Source organism: Ricinus communis, chromosome 4, assembly GCF_019578655.1.
Source record: "Ricinus communis isolate WT05 ecotype wild-type chromosome 4, ASM1957865v1, whole genome shotgun sequence".
Lineage (NCBI taxonomy): Eukaryota > Viridiplantae > Streptophyta > Magnoliopsida > Malpighiales > Euphorbiaceae > Ricinus > Ricinus communis.
The window spans coordinates 31588933-31606823 of NC_063259.1; the positions used below are offsets into that span (position 1 = coordinate 31588933).

General features: G+C 34.9%; 3 protein-coding genes across 7 annotated transcripts; all 3 read left to right on the forward strand.

The window, feature by feature from the left end:
• The first annotated feature begins 186 nt into the window (after nucleotides 1–186).
• On the forward strand, nucleotides 187–3638 carry LOC8274406. Its single transcript, XM_002513409.4, has 4 exons — nucleotides 187–1118; nucleotides 1975–2258; nucleotides 2462–2689; nucleotides 2788–3638. Exons 1-4 carry the CDS (start codon nucleotides 677–679, stop codon nucleotides 3349–3351), a joined length of 1518 nt encoding a protein of 505 aa, XP_002513455.2. The 5' UTR covers nucleotides 187–676; the 3' UTR covers nucleotides 3352–3638.
• An 88-nt stretch (nucleotides 3639–3726) lies between these two features.
• Nucleotides 3727–10333, forward strand: LOC8274405. 5 transcript variants are annotated; one of them, XR_007215475.1, is made up of 19 exons: nucleotides 3727–4094; nucleotides 4186–4285; nucleotides 4368–4421; nucleotides 4507–4559; nucleotides 4669–4702; nucleotides 4799–4889; nucleotides 5123–5217; nucleotides 5348–5422; nucleotides 5545–5636; nucleotides 5839–5968; nucleotides 6181–6270; nucleotides 6580–6645; nucleotides 6813–6904; nucleotides 7606–7671; nucleotides 7764–7830; nucleotides 8277–8365; nucleotides 8528–8654; nucleotides 8999–9690; nucleotides 10148–10333. XR_007215475.1 is itself a non-coding variant. In XM_015715625.3 (18 exons), the coding sequence occupies exons 1-18, from the start codon at nucleotides 4045–4047 to the stop codon at nucleotides 9041–9043; spliced, it is 1416 nt and encodes a 471-aa protein (XP_015571111.2). In that variant the 5' UTR covers nucleotides 3727–4044; the 3' UTR covers nucleotides 9044–10333. The 5 variants fall into 5 exon arrangements, 4 of the variants coding, with proteins under 4 accessions (XP_015571111.2, XP_015571112.2, XP_015571113.2 ...); XM_015715625.3 differs by having other exon boundaries at nucleotides 8999–10333; XM_015715626.3 differs by having other exon boundaries at nucleotides 5126–5217; nucleotides 8999–10333.
• Nucleotides 10334–14150: 3817 nt separating this feature from the next.
• Nucleotides 14151–17571, forward strand: LOC8274404 (IRK-interacting protein). The gene is made up of 2 exons (XM_002513407.4): nucleotides 14151–15084; nucleotides 15782–17571. Exons 1-2 carry the CDS (start codon nucleotides 14839–14841, stop codon nucleotides 17330–17332), a joined length of 1797 nt encoding a protein of 598 aa, XP_002513453.2. The 5' UTR covers nucleotides 14151–14838; the 3' UTR covers nucleotides 17333–17571.
• Nucleotides 17572–17891: the final 320 nt, after the last annotated feature.

The following is a 17891-nucleotide window of genomic DNA, read 5'->3' on the forward strand; positions in this document are numbered from 1 at the left end:
TTTTATTAGAAAGAGAAAGTGATTCGACAAATTAGTATCTAAAAAGTGAAACATAATAAATCAAATATCTAGATATTAGCTTACTAGTGCAAAATTACATATGCCAACAATATTAATCTTCTGAGTATCCCTTGGCATCTATGAAACCAAATTCATTACTGTAATAAAACTTTCCTATTCAAACCCCTTTTTGTTTTTGAGAAAATGTCCTATCAAGTTATTTAGTAATTACTAATAAGAAAATTATAGAAAGAAAGAACGAATAAGCACTGCATCAACGTTGACAAAACAAGGTTTCTTACAGTATCCTCTCCCTCCAATTCCTTATTTCCTCCATTTAATTCATAATATCGAAATTTGAGATTCACACGAAACCAGACCAATTACCCTCTCACATTTTTATCAAACAAAAATAAAAATCTCAATATAAATGTTGACTTTAGCTACTTGCTATCTCCTTCTTTATCATCGAATTCTCTTCTCCTAAAATCCTGTGTCAGAAAATAATCATCTCTCTCTCTCCTTTTGTTTTCTCTCTCTATAGAATCTTTATTATTTTTGAATTTTGATTCTGTCTGCTCCTCCTGTTCCTGTTTGGTTACGGGATGAGCTAAACACCACTGCCAGTACCGCTAACATGCTAACTAATTAAACTTGAGCCTTTACAAAACAGAAAATGACCATGGACCGAACTTCACCACCCGAATCTCCGGCCCGAGACCCCAAGTCCTTCATAGTACTTTCCATCGAGTGTCTCAAGGGCAGTTCAAAAGCCGATGAATGGACTGGAGACATGCTCCAGACGGGAGATATAGTTGAAGAAATCAGGATCGGATCCGGTTCGTCGTCAGGATCCGGTTCGTCTTTTCAGTCCTTTAAAGCTCCGTTCAAAAACGGAAAGACTGGGGTCCAAAAGATTCTTCATACTTCGTCTAAAAATAAAGAGACTTCGATTCTTATTCGAGTCAGGCGCGGCCGAGACGAGTTAGCGGAGTTGCATGCGTGTATCGTGCCTGAGTCCGGGTCTAGAAGGCAGTACATTTTGAGATCTATTTCTGATCCCAATTACACTGTCGGCTTTGTTGATCGCTCTGAGGCCGACTGCTTTGAATTGCAAGGTCAGAATCTGGGAATGTTTATGTTGACTTTGACTTTTGGATTCTATCATCTACTATGTTGGATTCTCGTTTTTCTTTTTGTTCTTTTGCAGGAGTTACTAATAAGATTACATTACAACACACGCGCGAGGATTGTTTATTTGTTTATTTATATTTTAATTGTCCTTATATTTATTTATATTTTAATGTCACATTTTGCAACTGTAGTATAAAAACTTATTATTAAGTTTATTCTAACCAAAAAAATAATTTAAAAAACGAATTAATCAGTAATATTATAATCACTGGCTAATTTAGGAATATCAAGCTTGTCCTTAATATTGTTTTATTAATTAGTAATTCTAATCAGCATACATAAACTGATAATTTCTTTTTTTGTCTGCTTGTAAGGTTGGTGAAAATTGTATTAACGTTTTTTCTGGAGTTATTATGACTTGTAGAATTATTTTATCCAGTTAGCCAATGAGTAGATATCTAGCATTAGCAAAGTGCTGTACCAATCTCTTTAAGAAAAATTAATTATTCTTCAATCTCATGTGAAAAAGTTTTGTAATTCCGTGTTTTCTACAAAGTGCGTGATTGGCATGGCAGCTTTTTGGAACAGTTGACATAATTGAGATGGCATTGTCAATAGCAAGCCTTGTTTGTTCACATATACATTTTTCTTTTCACACCCTACTGCAAAAGGAAAAACCCTTCAAAACTTGATTTTGCATCGCGACCATAATGCTTGATCTTCAATATTACAGTACATGTATAGCCATTACAGTAAATTGTACACGCTTTTTTTAAAAAAAATTTATTTTTTAAATCTTCAACTTCATCCAGCAATTTAATAGTTACTAGTATTTGACAGCTTCAAGAAGCTCTAGAATAGTCAATGCACTATCCAGGGCTACACTTCAAGATGGGTATGTCGCCTATCCATGGATGAAGAAGATGCAGGAGGTGCTTTCTGTTCCTAATTCAAGCAGTTTCCTTTCTCTACTTCTCCTTCCCAAAGTTTCAGATCGAGTTGCTTCTCGCTACAATGACTTGGAGGACACTTTGGCCAGGGCAAATACATGGCTGTATGCTTCTCAGGCCTCCGGGGTCCCTATTGTTTTCATGAATATTCAAACTGAGTCCCTGCTTACAAAGGTAACCACCCTAGCCTCAAACTACAATACAGTGGTTTGCATGGGTACTCTTAAGTGCAACCCTATAGCAATCTAGCTCACAAAATTTGGAAAATATTTTGGTCAGATTCTATATGTCCATGTATGATAAGACTGCCTGTAAAATGTGTTTCCAGTATTTGTTTTTGGCGGTTGATCTGCTTTCCCCCCCTACCTTTTGGGCAGATATCTGGAGAGATAGCCTCTGCTACTGTGAATGCTGGATCATTATCTGATTTATCTAATCTAGCGCATGTAAGTCTGTATGGATTTGAGGATTACCATGGGGTTGACATTGGTGTTGTTAGAGCAGTCCGTCTCTGGTATGCGCCTCTATCCGGAGAATTTGCAGTAGAAATGAAAATAAGAGAAAGTGATACAAAGCTTGGTTTTGCCATTAGCCGCACAGAAGAGGTAACTGGTAGCGCCTCCAGGTGTTGACTGTGATTTGTTTTAGGTTTATGTTGTGCCTTTCAGAGTGGTGTTTTCTTAGCATTCATTTGTTTCCACAGGGATTTGTTTACGTCTCATCAGTTATTGATAGTGATGAAAGCACTCCCTCAATGAGGTCAGGGCTCAATAACCTATACAAAGAAGCAACAAGTGCTTCTAGATTGCTGGTTGTCTCGCGAGTAGCAAACCAGAAGGTGCTTCCTTGGATGGTTTCTTCAACAGGAGCAATACGATGCTATGACACTGTTTCACTCAGCCAAAAACTTTCACTGCATCGGCATGCTAAGATGCCTATCCTTATCCATGTATTCTCATGGGACGGAGCACTGGCTTCTCCGAGTACAGGCGGTGCACGGCATAGGTCTATCTCATATCCTGTTATGCCATTGCCACCTGAAATTCCACTGGGAAGACAAACTAATGAAAATGAAGTGCTTCATTCGCCACCTGGGATTCAGTTGGCACGCCATCCTAATGAGAATCAAGTAGTACCTTTGCCACCTGATATTCCAAATGAAAGTAGAGTTGTTAGGGATGAGGGACAGATTATGCTTGAGCGAGACACAGCCGGGGAAGCGTCCTTTAGATTCCGTGATTTTTCAATTCCGAACAACTGGGTATAACATTTTCTTCAGTAGACACTGTGTACATACTGAGGCCATTCAGAGATAGCTCAGTCTAGATACTTGGGAATAAGGTTCTAGACCTATATATTCATACCTTACAGTGCATATATCACTAATTACGCGTCCCTTATATGCTACATGAATACTGTCAGCTTGGCATTCCCCTTCTTGTACCTGTTCTATCTTATTGTATCCGGACAATCTTCAGTTTGCAAATTGAGATTGTTTATTTTCTTTTGTTAAAAAAAAAGAATTAAGCTTGGCAATAAAATATTCTTTCCTGATCTTCAAGAATTATTGAATTGTACACCAAAAAACTTAGCGTAGTAACAATTTATTGACAGTAAAATTCATTGGCGTCTCCTATCGTATTTTCCACGCGACTGGTATTTTGGAGGAAAAAAAGTAATTTCCTTTTTTCTTGAAACAACAATAATCATTCACACTGGTCATTTTATAAACCTTTCTTCTTCTTTTTTTTTTTTTTTTTTTCTAAAAGAAAATATTGCCTTTTAATTATAATAAGATCACGGGCTTGTGCGCGTTTTAGCAACCGGCATAAGTTAGCACAAGACTTGATGGCGGGAAATTAAAAAAGAAAAAGAAAGGCTTTGGACAGATACTTTTAACCCTTAATTCCCAAACTTTTGATGCTAAGGAAGTGACTGCAGAAAAAGTATTGTTCTTGTTATGGAGAAATACTTGCTTCCTCAGAAGCCTTCACCTAAGCGCGTTCAGAGGTAAAACCATATTCGTCATTTGGTAGTTCTTACTGCGTTGATTTTTATGATTCGTGTAGTTTTTCATAAAACTGTGTTTGCAATTGAAAAGAAGACATGAATGGAAGAGGAGCCTAATCGAATTGCAAGGGAGGTTTGAACCTAAGTACCGTCACCATCTTTCTGCTTTGCTCATTCAATCCTACACCGAGGTCCTTCCTATTTTCGTTTTCAACTTTTCTTGCCTCGCTCTTTTTCATTCACCGAATTGCTAATTCTTTTGAATCTGAATAGATTGGGGCATTTCCACATTTTTATCATGTTGATGGAGTTCCATGCCAAACTCATGTATGCGACCTCACCACTTCTTTCCTTTTCTGTTTTCCTAAATTATAATTATTCTGAGCTTGAGGTCTTGATTAATATTGCACAGCTGAATCGCCTTGCTCGTGCTGTGAATATGGATCCACCATTTCCAATTACAAGGTCAGTCTTTTTGCTTTCTCAGCTTACGCAGTTTATTGTCAGATTAAAAATATAAATTCTCCCGTTTCTAATAGATATTTAAGGGATAATTTTCATGATATTTTTGCAGTCAAGGCATCTCTGCATTGGAATTTGACACCAAGGTAAACGACATCTATTTTTGAAATTTTTGTGTTAATTTTTTTTTTTTGTTCTCTTATTCCCCCCTGTATTGACATTTTAAAATATATATATACCAGGGAATTTACCTAGTATCTGTGACTAAATCAGGGTGCTTAACTGTGCATGACTTTGAAACTCTTTATTGCCACACTAGTGGCTTGGTCCCGTGTAAGTTTTTCTTTCATCTTGTAAGGAATTTTTGTGATGTTTCAATAGATATTTATATGCAAAAGTAATTGGGGGATTTTGGCGCTCCTACTATTCTTTCAATTATATAAAAAGATTATATCTAACTATCACAGTCACATCTATCTGTGTCTTTTCATTCTCTCAGCCATACATGCATGTGTCAGTAATAATTTTTTCTGGCCATTGCATTATTTCTAGTTTCCATTTCCTAGTAGGCTTAAAAGAAGATGAAAGCAAGCATGTATTGCACCTATCTCTGAATCGACAACTTGATGTTGTTCGTTGGAATATTGCTAACCAAGATGAGGTTTGGAACACTAACTTGTACTTGGTTTTATTCATTTTGACAATAATATGCAATTTCTAAATGTTTTTCTCTGAAACATGAGCTTCATTTGATATCAGTTCATGATGTTCCAATTTTGTCATTTTTCCAGGTTGCTTGCACATCTATGAAGAAAAATGAAGTACTCATTTTTGACATTGGCTATATTTCTTCTGAACCAGTTGAAGTAAATATTTCACATTTCATTTATTCTAACTTATTTTACTGATAATTTTATACGTTTTTCTTAACAGTTTGCTGCAATAGACTCTATTTGTTCATAAGATGAATTTTGTTTGTCGGATGCAGGTTCTAAGAACTAGGCGTACTGTCACTCTTCATGGGTCTGATGTTCATAAAGGTCTAACGGATATAGCTTTTACTATATTCGACAAATCAAGGTGTGTAAATAGTATAGCTTCTGGTTTGGGAGCTCAATTCTTTTTTGTCAATCTGTAATGGTGTGGTCTTGATAATTAATAAACTATTCCGTATGGGTTTGGTGTTCTGTTGTTCTGTGACTTTATCTATTTCATTCTTAACAGCTTGTTTGTCTTTTATGTAGACATGACTTGGCTCTCTTTCTTTTCCTTTTGATGGTAGGTTAATTGCTTCTGATACCAATGGCATGGTGAATCTATGGGATAGAAGAATGGGTGTTCTTCCATATCTTGAGCTTACATCTAATTGCCGTAGCACAATCAACAGTATCCAAGTAAATGTAGAAAATCAGGTGAATACTTAATGCTGCATCTTTGCTGATTTTGTTGTGAACTTCGATATGTACTTCGAATGAGGTGAATCTTTTCTCATTGTAATCTGCAATTATTTTTCTTTACTTATTAAGTAGTAGACTCACCAAAAGCCGAAAGCATTTCCTATTGTTTGTAATTCTTTCGTTCTATCTTCCGAATGAATTTACATGATGCATTATGTTTAATGCAGATAGTTTTTGGGGCTGGTCGGCATGGAACAATATACATGTGGGATCTCCGAGGAGGAAGATCATCTTCTGGTTTTCAAAGTCATAAAGAGGTGTACTGATGAGCTCTTGTCATTTATATATGATACTGGAATAGGCAAGCTGACTGTGTAATAGCTTGAAAAGTAGTAAATAAAATATCTTATTACGATTTTATGCTGTGTTGGCTTCATTCCGATTGTATGTGCAGCACTTTGATGCATCAATTTTGATTGAGATGGCAAAGATTGCCACCTCTGGAGACTGTCATCAGGCAGCCTGATAGATTTTATAGTATACATAGATTTAATTGTGATTTTTGATACCATTATTGCATTGCTCATTTATCTTCATTTGCAATTTTCTGGGTTTTGTACAAACAGGTATGCCACCCACCCATAACAAGTTGGAAGGTAGCATCGATGTTAGAAAAAATTGGGACTTTAAAGGTAAGTTAGATTCTTTTAATTTTCTTTTTTACAATGTTCATCCAACTGAAACTTATGGAATCAAAACCCAAATTCAGTAGATTGTTAATTTAACTTCATTTCCTGCACCATATGCAACTTATGATCAAAGGTCATTTATTCCTATTTTAATCCTTTTCATCGTGCAGGCACAATCAGCTATTGTCCCCAAAGAAGTGCACTCTATTGATTTTGATCCATCTTGTCCATATCAGTTGGCATTCCATCTTGATGATGGTTGGTAGGTCAGGAAATGAAAGCATTTACTGCTTTGCCATATCAATAGTTGTTAAATTCTTCTCTGTGGTAGATATATCTCCAATTTTGCTTACTTTCATTGCTCACATTTTCTTGTTATCCAAAGAGAATTTCTTCACCTAATGTCATCTTTCAAGAGTTGAGGATTGAAATTTTGCTTTTTATTACTTTAGTTTTTCATTATTGTTTTGGATATGCCAGGTCGGAGGGGTGACAATGAGGGAGGGTTCTTAAAGATTCTCACGTTTTAGTAATTTGACTGATATAACTTGTAAGCCATCTTAGTCGGGTTAGGTATCACTCTTGCATTATAGCATCTTCTATCTGACATGTTAGGTACTTTTCTTGCATATTCTCTTTTTAAAATAATGGAGTTAGCAGCCAATTAATTGGATGCAGCAATATTTTTGGAGAAAAAGGATGTTTCATCCATAGGATGACTGTTGACTGAAACAGATTCTTAAGATGGATTTTTCGAAGGCTGGAGATTAGAAGCTCTGGAGGAAAATTATCAATCCTGTTGACGCATTAAAATATTTGTCACAAATTCAATGAGGATGAATTCTGTGTATTTGGATATTGAAGTATTTAGTACTATCTTTTAAACTAATAAACCTGTGTAGATTCAATTTGGATTGCTTATTCTTGTTTGGTTCTGATTTTTCAGTTCATCATGATATACAGGTCTGGAGTTCTGGACATTTATAACTGTCAAGTTACGCACGTCCATTGCCCTCCTCCAGCTTGGCTGTATGTAAATTTGATACATGTAAAGTTGAAATACTTTAATAGGTAGCTTTATGAATTGCATTTTCTAATTGTGAATGTACTTTTTGGATTAGGAATGATTCCAACATTTCAGCCGATCTGTTATACTTGAGAAAACCATCATGGCTACCAACATATTCTGTAAGATATCTCAGCAATGGTTTTATCTGGTTATGCTTGGTTTCAATAAAATTATTATATAACTTGTTATATTTATGTAATTGTCACCTTGATATTAATTTTTATGTGGCACAAACTGCATTTTTTCTATGACGTGTGTATGTGATCACTCACCAAATTGAGTTTAGTTCATACAGGATCTCCTTGATTGCGCTTACCCCACGCTTGTTCATGTTTAGTTTGTCTGACTTGAATTTTTTCACAACTCTAACTTATCTCACTGCTAATGTAGTTATCATGAACTTGTCGTAAGAGATAAAATGTCATTATCTCTGTATGCTTGCCTCATCTTCTCACAAACCTATCTACATGCTCACTCGAATCTGGTTTTCAAGAAAGTAAAGGTTTGAGCTTGCCATTTCATTGTTTTATGAAACTGAAGTTGACTGTCATATGCTCCAATGCAGATCTATGCAGTTGGCTCGTCATCTGCCAATGGCATTCATCTTTTAGATTTTTATCCTGACCCTAGCTCTCCCTGCCACGTGGACTACAGGTAAGTAGCCGATGTAATATTTTTTTTCATGGACATCCGGGAACTTGGAGGTTCAATTTTGGCAAGAGTTTTAATTTTTCTTTGCTATTCTTTCTGTCTCTTATATTTCCAAAGATACTCGAATAATAAAATTGTTGATAGATCTAAGTTTTGTTGTCTTAGCATGGATATAGAGAGGCATTCTTCAGCAAACAACCAAGAGAAACAAAATAAGTTTGTTCCATTGTCTGAAGCTGTTACTGCTTGTGCTGCACATCCCATCAATGGTGCTATCATAGCTGGAACTAAGGTTTGTGGTTCTGGACTTGTAAATATTAGATGATTAATATATCTTTTTGAGAGCTCTTTTTTGTGACTTCCGTACCTGTAGCCTGTCATAATCATCTGCGGATTATGTTTGTTTCCCTCATCAAAGAAATTAAGAATCAAAACATATTAATCTATTTATATGATTTTTAGATTTTGAAGTGACGAAAAATTACTGCATCTGCTTGGTTGCTTACCCGTGCATTACTTCAGTTGCAATTATGAACTGTTATTAGCATCATATGTTGTGCATCTGTTAGCCTTATTCAATGGACTGCTAGAGCTGTTAATGTCGGAAGCTAAGTTTTGAAGGATGATTGGTTTCAGAATTCATCTTTGCTGGTTGCATCCCAACATAAGCAGTCAACCTGAAGCAAAATCAGCATCAATGATTCGTAGAGAGATGACAGATCCAGTTTTTGAGCATATTTACCATGTCGCTCTTACTTCAGATACTGATCAGATGGTCTGAGTACAAGGAGCGCAGCAACTTTAGAGGAGGAACATCCTTGAATTATAAACATCAGTTGAGGACGATCCTATAACCCCATTTGTGCTGTACATGCTGAATAAATTATCAATTAGGATGTGTTGCCTAATTATGTGCATTTGTGATGCATTGTAAAAAGAAAGAAAAAAGGGGGCAATAGAAAGAAATATTTGCACAAGGTGGAACAAACTAAGCAGACATGTAGCAGTTCATTTTATTTCGAACTCATAAAAGCTTGGGAAAATAACTGGTGCTTGGATGGATGTCGCGTATGGTTTTCTGACAGAGAGGAAGGATAGGATAGGAGGATTGCTGCAGTTGGTCAAGTAAAAAATGGGTGATGTTTGAGTGCAAGTGAAAAAATCAGGGGTAATACGAACATTGTCATATGAGGTTATAATTATGAGGTCCGTCTCTGTTATATCCATTATCCATACCTTAGCTAACCCATGTGAAACTTCCTCGCACCTGCATCATTCATTCCTTATACCAGGAGTTTCGATTAGAATCTTACAATAGTTATTATGAGGTATGTTTCATTAGTCTTGTCTTTTACAAATTGATTTCATCACTACAAATTTTCTTTCAGGCGTTAGTAATATGTCTAAAATCATTAAAAGGAAGACGAAAAGAAAAATGATCAGTGACAGGGGATGACGGAGTACTGGAGTAAGGTAGTCAATTCCACAATCATTCAAATAATTAATGCCCTCTAAACTAAAATTTGATAAGAAGGAAGAAAGAACGGACTCAAAGCTAGTCACTCATACTCATGGTATTACGTAGTCAACCTGGCACCAAGGATGGTTTCAAATTCAAACTGATTAGAATTTTCAAATAACGAGTGAGAGAGGCGGATGACAATTACCATTTCCGGCACCAATTCCAGCATCTCCTTTACACTAATAGTTTGCCTACTCTACTAAGTGAACAAATATTTCATTGCAACAACAAAATATTCAAACTTAAATTATTTGTTTTTGCAGAAGAGTCAAATCAGCATCACAGAAAAGAATATGGATTTTGGGAAGCATCCAAGAGGATTAAGTATATGATCTTAGCAATTGAAGGGAGCATTTGTACTGTTTGAAAAACATGAGTATAAAGATTGGTCATTGTGTAATAAGGTTATCTAATTCTAAGCATAGTTTGTGAAATTTATTTTGTTGATATACCTATTCTATTAGTTTGTCTCCGACCAAACTTCATTTTCACCAACTAATTTTTGTTCCCTATACCTCACCCCACATGCCAACTCGCTTCATCCTCTGCCTATTTCCATACGCATGCTTTTTTTTCTTCTTTTCCCTTCCACCCCTTCCAGCGGGTCAACATTTCATCTTATATTGATAAGTAACTATGAATTTGATATACTTATAACAGTCTAAATGAATTACTGCTAGCAGGTAAAGATTGATTTTTAAGCCATATAGATAGACTCATCTTCAAGTCTAATATCGAGGCTCTTTCAATAAATTAGTTAAATCTAAATAAGAAGTATGTTCAAGTTAATTAGGCTCTTAAGACAACTTGTTTAAATAAAGAAAAATTCTTATTTAGACTTCGTGTATACACTATAACTAATAGAAGAGTGATTTATATGTCTAAGTATTTTACACTTTTGTATTGAATGATTAATACATGTTTCATTATTTCAAACTAATGAATATGTGTAATTTTTATATTAAACTTAAAAATAATAAAATAAAATATGTAAATGTCACTTCTCTCTATTTATTTAAAAATTAGACTTTAAAATTCGGATTGTATAGATTATAAAAGAATATTAATTGTTATTGAGGTATTGATTATCATTTTTAGAAAAACCATGTGAAAAAATCCATGGTGTTCATTCTTTCAAGTTCCAAGGGGAATTTTGAGTTCTATCACATGCACCTAATTTGTAGAAGTTGATTGCAATCTCAAGAAATTATAAATAAAAACAAAATGTATCCACTTGGCATTTGTGCACGAAGATAAGGGTACTCCAAAGAGAACAATTCAATACGACAATGACCAAGAATATATAAAAAGAAGCTACCTAGCTTAGCTTACCTTCACTAGAGAAATATGTATAAATTAGCTTTAGACTGAGCTGAAGGTGTTATCAAATTGTACATGATTACAAACATTACCTCATAATATGGTTAAAACATATTCTTGATTAGTTGATTGATTTTATGACGAAATTGGAATCACTTTTTACCAGGATAGAAACAAAGAAAACAGGACAAAAAACAGACAATATACGAGGAAAAAGCCACCAAGAATACACGACCTTTCTACTTTCTCTTTGAATGTGAATACAATTTACTTAAAATGGCAGAATTTTGTACTAAAAACAGTGAAAGAAAGATTTTTAATTGTGGTCATAACTGATAATGAAGAAAAAGATAGGCGTGCTTTGTGCTTGTGCTTGCTGTATCTGCTCATGCTACTTCTCGGACTTCGATTCTACCCTTTACTAGTTGCTGTTGTATTCTTGTCAGTCCAAAGAAAGAGACACAGCAAGGCCATCTCTCTTGTTTCTTTCAGCCAAGTCTGCAGCCAAATGAAAGAGACCCTTGTCAATCAAACCTACAAGCATAAACAAATGATATCATATTCAGCCATTTTTCTTTTGAACTTTTGTAGTGATAAATTAAGAGTTTTGTATAATGGGATAAATGACCTGACCTTGCCAAAATTACTTAAAGAATTTGATGGTTAATATATGATCATGTGGGCCTAAATATAATATAATTGCTTAAAACACTTGTGTGTCTATGGAAGTGATAATGGGGTACAGAAGAAATTAGAGGGATGAGGTGGCTTTGATCATTACAACTTTTCAAGTGTTTTCATCACACCTTTATCCAAGAACATTTTGGTATGGTTAATATAAATACCCTGTTCATAATGAGTTTCCATTCTTAAATAAGCTTTACACCATGGTTTGGTAATGAAGCCCATGTGCCTGGATATATCTTAGTAAAGCATAAAGCATTGGCAGTCGTGGTATCCATTGTACAAGCAATTGATGAGAGAATGGGTTCTTTCCATTGAAAGCACCATATTAACATCTTATCATATGCATTTGTTGGGTCCATTTTTTATGTGATTCTCACATGCCATCTAATTAGTGGCGCCAGTTTATTAGTTTATTAATATATGTTCTTCTTCTGGGCTATAAAAGATTAGTGCTTAAGATGATAATTAATGAATTGAATTTGTACTTAAGCCCTTGATAGAATTCTGTCAAACAACTGATGTTTTAGCGTTCGAGTATATAGTAATTGCCTTAAGAACAACTTCAATTCCAGATAAGAGTGACCAAACTACTGGTTGCTTTATAAGATGAGAAAAATAATTATTTCGCAAACAATAAAGTATGAAATTCGTTCAAACCAATTTTCAGAATTTAATTCCTGTCAAGCTATAAAGGAACCCTTTTCCATAATCTTATCATTGGTGCAAAGATTTTTCGAAATTCAAGTTTCTACTGTTGTTAGAAAATTACTTGTCTCCTTATCCTTCACCTTTTAATCGTCAAAACAAATGAAACCTAATTCCTATGTTAGGTGCTACTTAGGTTAAAGATATTTATTTTCTATCTCTGTGTCATGAGTTGGTTAACAGTAGTTTAAGGACTTACTTATGCATGGGATCTTAAGAAATGCATAAATTTCAAAGTTAATTAAATATGCAGAGTAGTGTTTCTGATTAAACAAGGAACTAAACACTGTTATGGTGGCAGTAATTGAATGCAAGAAGACCACTTTTTGCATGTGGAGGTTGACAAACCATACATACTTTTGGAAGGAGGGTGGTTGGCTCACAAAAGTTAATTTTTCATTAAACTAATTGATTTTCTAATCAAAGTAGTTATGGGAAAGAACAAAACCCCCTTTTTTTATTATTTAAAATGTCCACAGTCCTACATGGAATTCCATTTGCTAACTAAAAATGTATAAAATAAAATGTAACTCAAACTAATATCTTTTCTATCAAATACTCCAATTAGCCCACTAATGGGTTTTATTTTTAGTCATCTGGTGATATTATTACCAAAATGTTTATACAATTTTTTTTTTTTTTATTCCAATAAAAGCAGGCTTTGTAATATCTCAGAATTAATACAAACCATGGACTTTTAAATTAAGGAACTCAATTAGAATCTTTATGGAAATTGAGAAATTACATTTATCATCTAATTTGTGGAGAGAGGTCACAATTTGGTCCCCACAATGGCACCAAGACTCACAAGATTCACTGTTTAAATCAAAGAGAATGACAAAGAGTGTGTGGAACGTATTGGATACTTCTGTCCCCCACATCAACACCTCCTTTTAAGCTAAAAATTGTATTGGGGCAACTCAGTAATTAATTTTTTTTTTTTTTTTAACATTGATAGAGAACCAATTGCCATTAGTAGAATTACAGAATCTATGTGGTTTTAGAAAATTTGCACAATTGAAAAATCTACATATACAAGAAACCATGCATTCTAAGCAATTTCAGATCAACTGTAAGAATTCGCCACAATGAGGACATCATTGTTTTCTTTTTGAAGAAACTACATACATATATATATATTATATAATAATAGTGGGTGGATGGTTTTTATGCACAATTAGGTAGTTTCATCTTTAATTTGTGTAATTAAGAAAGAGAGGTAAGGTTGAAGGAGTAAAATATTCCAATGGCAAATGATTTCCTCAACTTTCTTTGGTAGCACTCAATTGTAAGGGCTTCCTTTTCTTTTCTTTTTTAATGTCAAACTACATCAATGATTTAAAGGACGTTATGTTATAGAAGTGGTGCTTGAATAATTCCTTTTCTCCATAAAAAAAGATACTTGAAAAGGCATTTCTTCCATAATAATAGAAATAAATTACCTAATTCTTTCTTTTATCTTTTAAAAAATGACATTCTTGAGCAACAAATGTTAAAATTTTATTCACATCACTACACAATTAAGAAGCATATCTAATCAAAGTGGGTCTAAGTCCACCCTTAGCAGACAACTCACTTAAATGATTAGTTGTTATAATTGAACTCAGTATTAGCATGGAGAAATAACCACAATTTTGATCACAATCTGGTATATAGCAGTACTAGTGGTCTACTCCACACACAACCATTAATGGTAGCACCAAAGTAATCATGCATGCTGATAGTGGTATCGCCATTTTCAGGTAGTTCTTTTCTTCTTCTTCTCCTTCTCCTTCTCCTTCTCCTTTTTTTCTTTTTTCTTTTTTCTTTTCTTTTGGGTTTATTTAATTGTGGGTATTTTAGTAAACTATTAAACTACCTCAGGCTTTGCCTACATAGAGTAAAAAAAACATCTACTGTCTATCCTCTCTCTCTCTCTCTCTCTCTCTCTCTCTATCTCAGAGCTTCACAAGCTCACATTCCATTAATCCAATACTGAACAGAGACAAAAGCTCTCATTGGATATTAAGACACCTCATTCTCTTTCGTTCTCTCTTTCTATAATTTTGGACAAAGTTATCATCTTTATATCTGCAAATCAAATCCAACCATTGGGATACCCAGTTGTGAATTCCATTTTTGTTCTTTTTCTATCTTGTAAAAGAAATCCTCAGCCATAAAAAAATTTTCTTGTTTTTGTTTTTGATTTGTTTCATTCTCTAGGTGCAGTATATGCTTCACTCTGTTTCTTGCTCTGTTTTTCATGGCTGCTGCTTTTACTGCTTCTCATCATTTCTTTCAGAATCTTGAAAATAAAAACGATAACAATAACCATGAAGTTAGTAGACAAGAAATACAAGCTGCCATTGCTAAAGCTGTTGAGCTTAGAGCTCTCCATGCTGCTTTGATGCATGGAAATAGCCCTGCCAATCTCAGTTACCCTTCTTCTTCCCCTGTTTCACGCCCTGTTTCTCAGTTCTCTGCTCAAGATTACCCTGTCTTCACTCCTGTAAGTTTTAGCCTCTTTCTCTATCCATTTGTTTCTTTTTTTCAGTTTTATTGCTATTTTATCTACACTTTGAACTGGGTTTTTGTTTATTATAGAAATATGGTTTCTTTCATAGTTCTTATTCCATTTTGCTGCTCCCTATATACTTTGCTTCCAGATGCAAAAAAATTGAGGCTTTTAAGGTTTATAACAGACTTAATAAAAGAAATGGAATCTAATTTCAAGAACCGTTATGGTTATGACATGTGTATTACCAAGTTATTTTGAACATTAATTAGCTATAAATTCATTGAATCACTCAATAAATTCTTAGTAGTTGCTGTCACAGGATATTTTGGGTTCATTATCATATCCAGAATAAATCCAAAGTCTTTAATCTTCCATTTTACGAGGATTATTGTTCTCAACGCTTCGGCATCACTCAAGTGTTTGTTAACTAGAGTTTCAATTGTGAATCCTGAATTTTGTAACCCCTATTTCTAAAATCGGATTTCGTTATTAGCACGAATTTTGTTTAATATGTTCTGATTGAAGTACTCTTGTAGTCTAATAATATTATCTTATTTTTAGTTACTTCTCTCTCCACTGTTTGTGCGATACCGTTCCCTTCTCTATTTACTGTTATTAATAGATTTGCATGTTATTGCTGAAGCTGTATTACAGACAAGTACGTTTTTAACTGTTAATTGTTTGATAGAGTTATGAAGATGAAATATTGCCCGGAGATCATCAATTATTACCAAAATCAAGAACATTATCAGAAAGTTGGGATGAATATGGGATAGAAGCAGGAAGTACCTATGAAACTGTTTTATCAGATTATAAGAAGGATAGTTTAATATCAGGAAAAGGGATTCCTTCTGGTTTGGCAAGTTTGGAACCCCACATTTGTCCTGCGGAAGATCAGAAATCTGTTACTGGGTCTTCTGCAAATAACATTACTGTGCTTCACACATCATCCCCCGGAACAGAATTCTACAGATCTTCTAGAAGAAATAGCTTGGCTGACTTCAAATCTGCATCTTCTTGCAATAGGTGCAAGCCGGCTACTATTGCTTCCGAGTCCGAATATGCAAGCAAGAACAGCAAGAATTCAAACATTGTTGTGCCATGGACAGATTCACACTCATCAGTTCAATCACAGCCAAGAAATCGAGGAGGAGTGATGTCATGGTTGTTTCCAAAGCTAAAGAAGAAACATAAAACTGAGAATTCGCCAAATCAAACAGAATCTGAGGAAGTCTCTCAGGTTTTCAAGGACTTGGGGATAATATCAATTGAAACATTGAAAAGAGAATTGGCAGAAGCCAATGAAAATAGAGATGCAGCCCTTATGGAAGTTGCTGAGATGAAATCTTCACTTGGGGATTTAAGACAGAAGCTTGAGTACTTGGAGAGTTATTGTGAAGAGTTAAAGAAAGCCTTAAGGCAAGCAACACTAGCAAAAGGTTCACAACAAGCACCTGAAAAGCTAGGAAATTTCCCGAAGAGAGGGAAATCAAATGATGGAAATGGAGAAAACTTGATGCCAGTAAGCGAAGAGGTAATGGTGGAAGGATTTTTGCAGATAGTATCTGAAGCAAGACTGTCAGTAAAACAATTTTGCAAGACCCTTGTAGGGCAGATTGAAGAAACAGATGGTACTCTTATGGATAACTTGAATTTGCTTCTTGAACCATATAAACTGTCTCTTAATTCAAGATATTCCAAGGCAGTACTGTATCATCTAGAGGCCATCATAAACCAATCCCTTTATCAAGATTTTGAGAATTCTGTATTCCAAAAGAATGGCTCGCCAAAGCATTTAGACCCTCAACAAGATCGCCAAGCACACTTTGCATCATTTGTTGGGCTGAGGAATCTAAGCTGGAATGAAGTTTTAAGGAAAGGCACTAAGTATTACAGTGAAGAGTTTAGCAAATTTTGTGATCAGAAGATGAGTTGCATTATAACAACAATGAATTGGACGAGACCATGGCCTGAAGCGCTTCTTCAGGCATTCTTTGTTTCTGCTAAATGCATATGGTTGCTTCATTTGCTTGCTTTTTCATTCAATCCATCCTTGGGAATTTTAAGGATTGAAGAGAATAGGAGCTTTGATCCACATTACATGGAAGATATGTTCATGGATAGGCAAAGGTCACACGGCCCAAGCCGGGTTAAGATCATGGTAATGCCAGGGTTTTATGTTCAGGATAGAGTTTTAACGTGTAAGGTCATTTGTAGATACAAGTCTTCTGCAGCTTAATTGAGATATGCGGATTTCTTGTCAATTAGTGGGTTTATTAAATCTGAATGTCTTAATAAATGTCCAAAAGGGCTTGTTGAAAGTTCTAATGCTAACAAAAACTTGGGTTGGGGATTAGGTGAACTTTTGAAAGGTTTAGTGATGTAATTGATCTCACCTTAATGATTGTACTTATGAAGTGATAATATTCTTGTGCCGCCAACTATCTATCTATGTTATACAAATCAGTTATTCTTTAATTTCGTGACTTACATTACAGCTAAAAGGATGGTCTCTTCTCAACTAGCATTTGATGGTTCTTGTCAATTGCCAATTCAACGAAGTACAAAATTTGCTCTCTGTTGTCTCCAATATTTTTTACCGTCACTTGACCGACTTTCGTGAATCAACTAAAACTTGGAACCGACTTGCAAGCTTTTGTCCTGATTGATACTGGGCTTTTCAGTTGAATCAACTGTTTTCTTAGGTTTGTAAATATATGAGGTCGGGTGTGGGTTCTTGGCTTTTAATCAAAGATCAAGTGCAATCTCTAGCTCACTGCAAATAAGAGGAGAGGAGT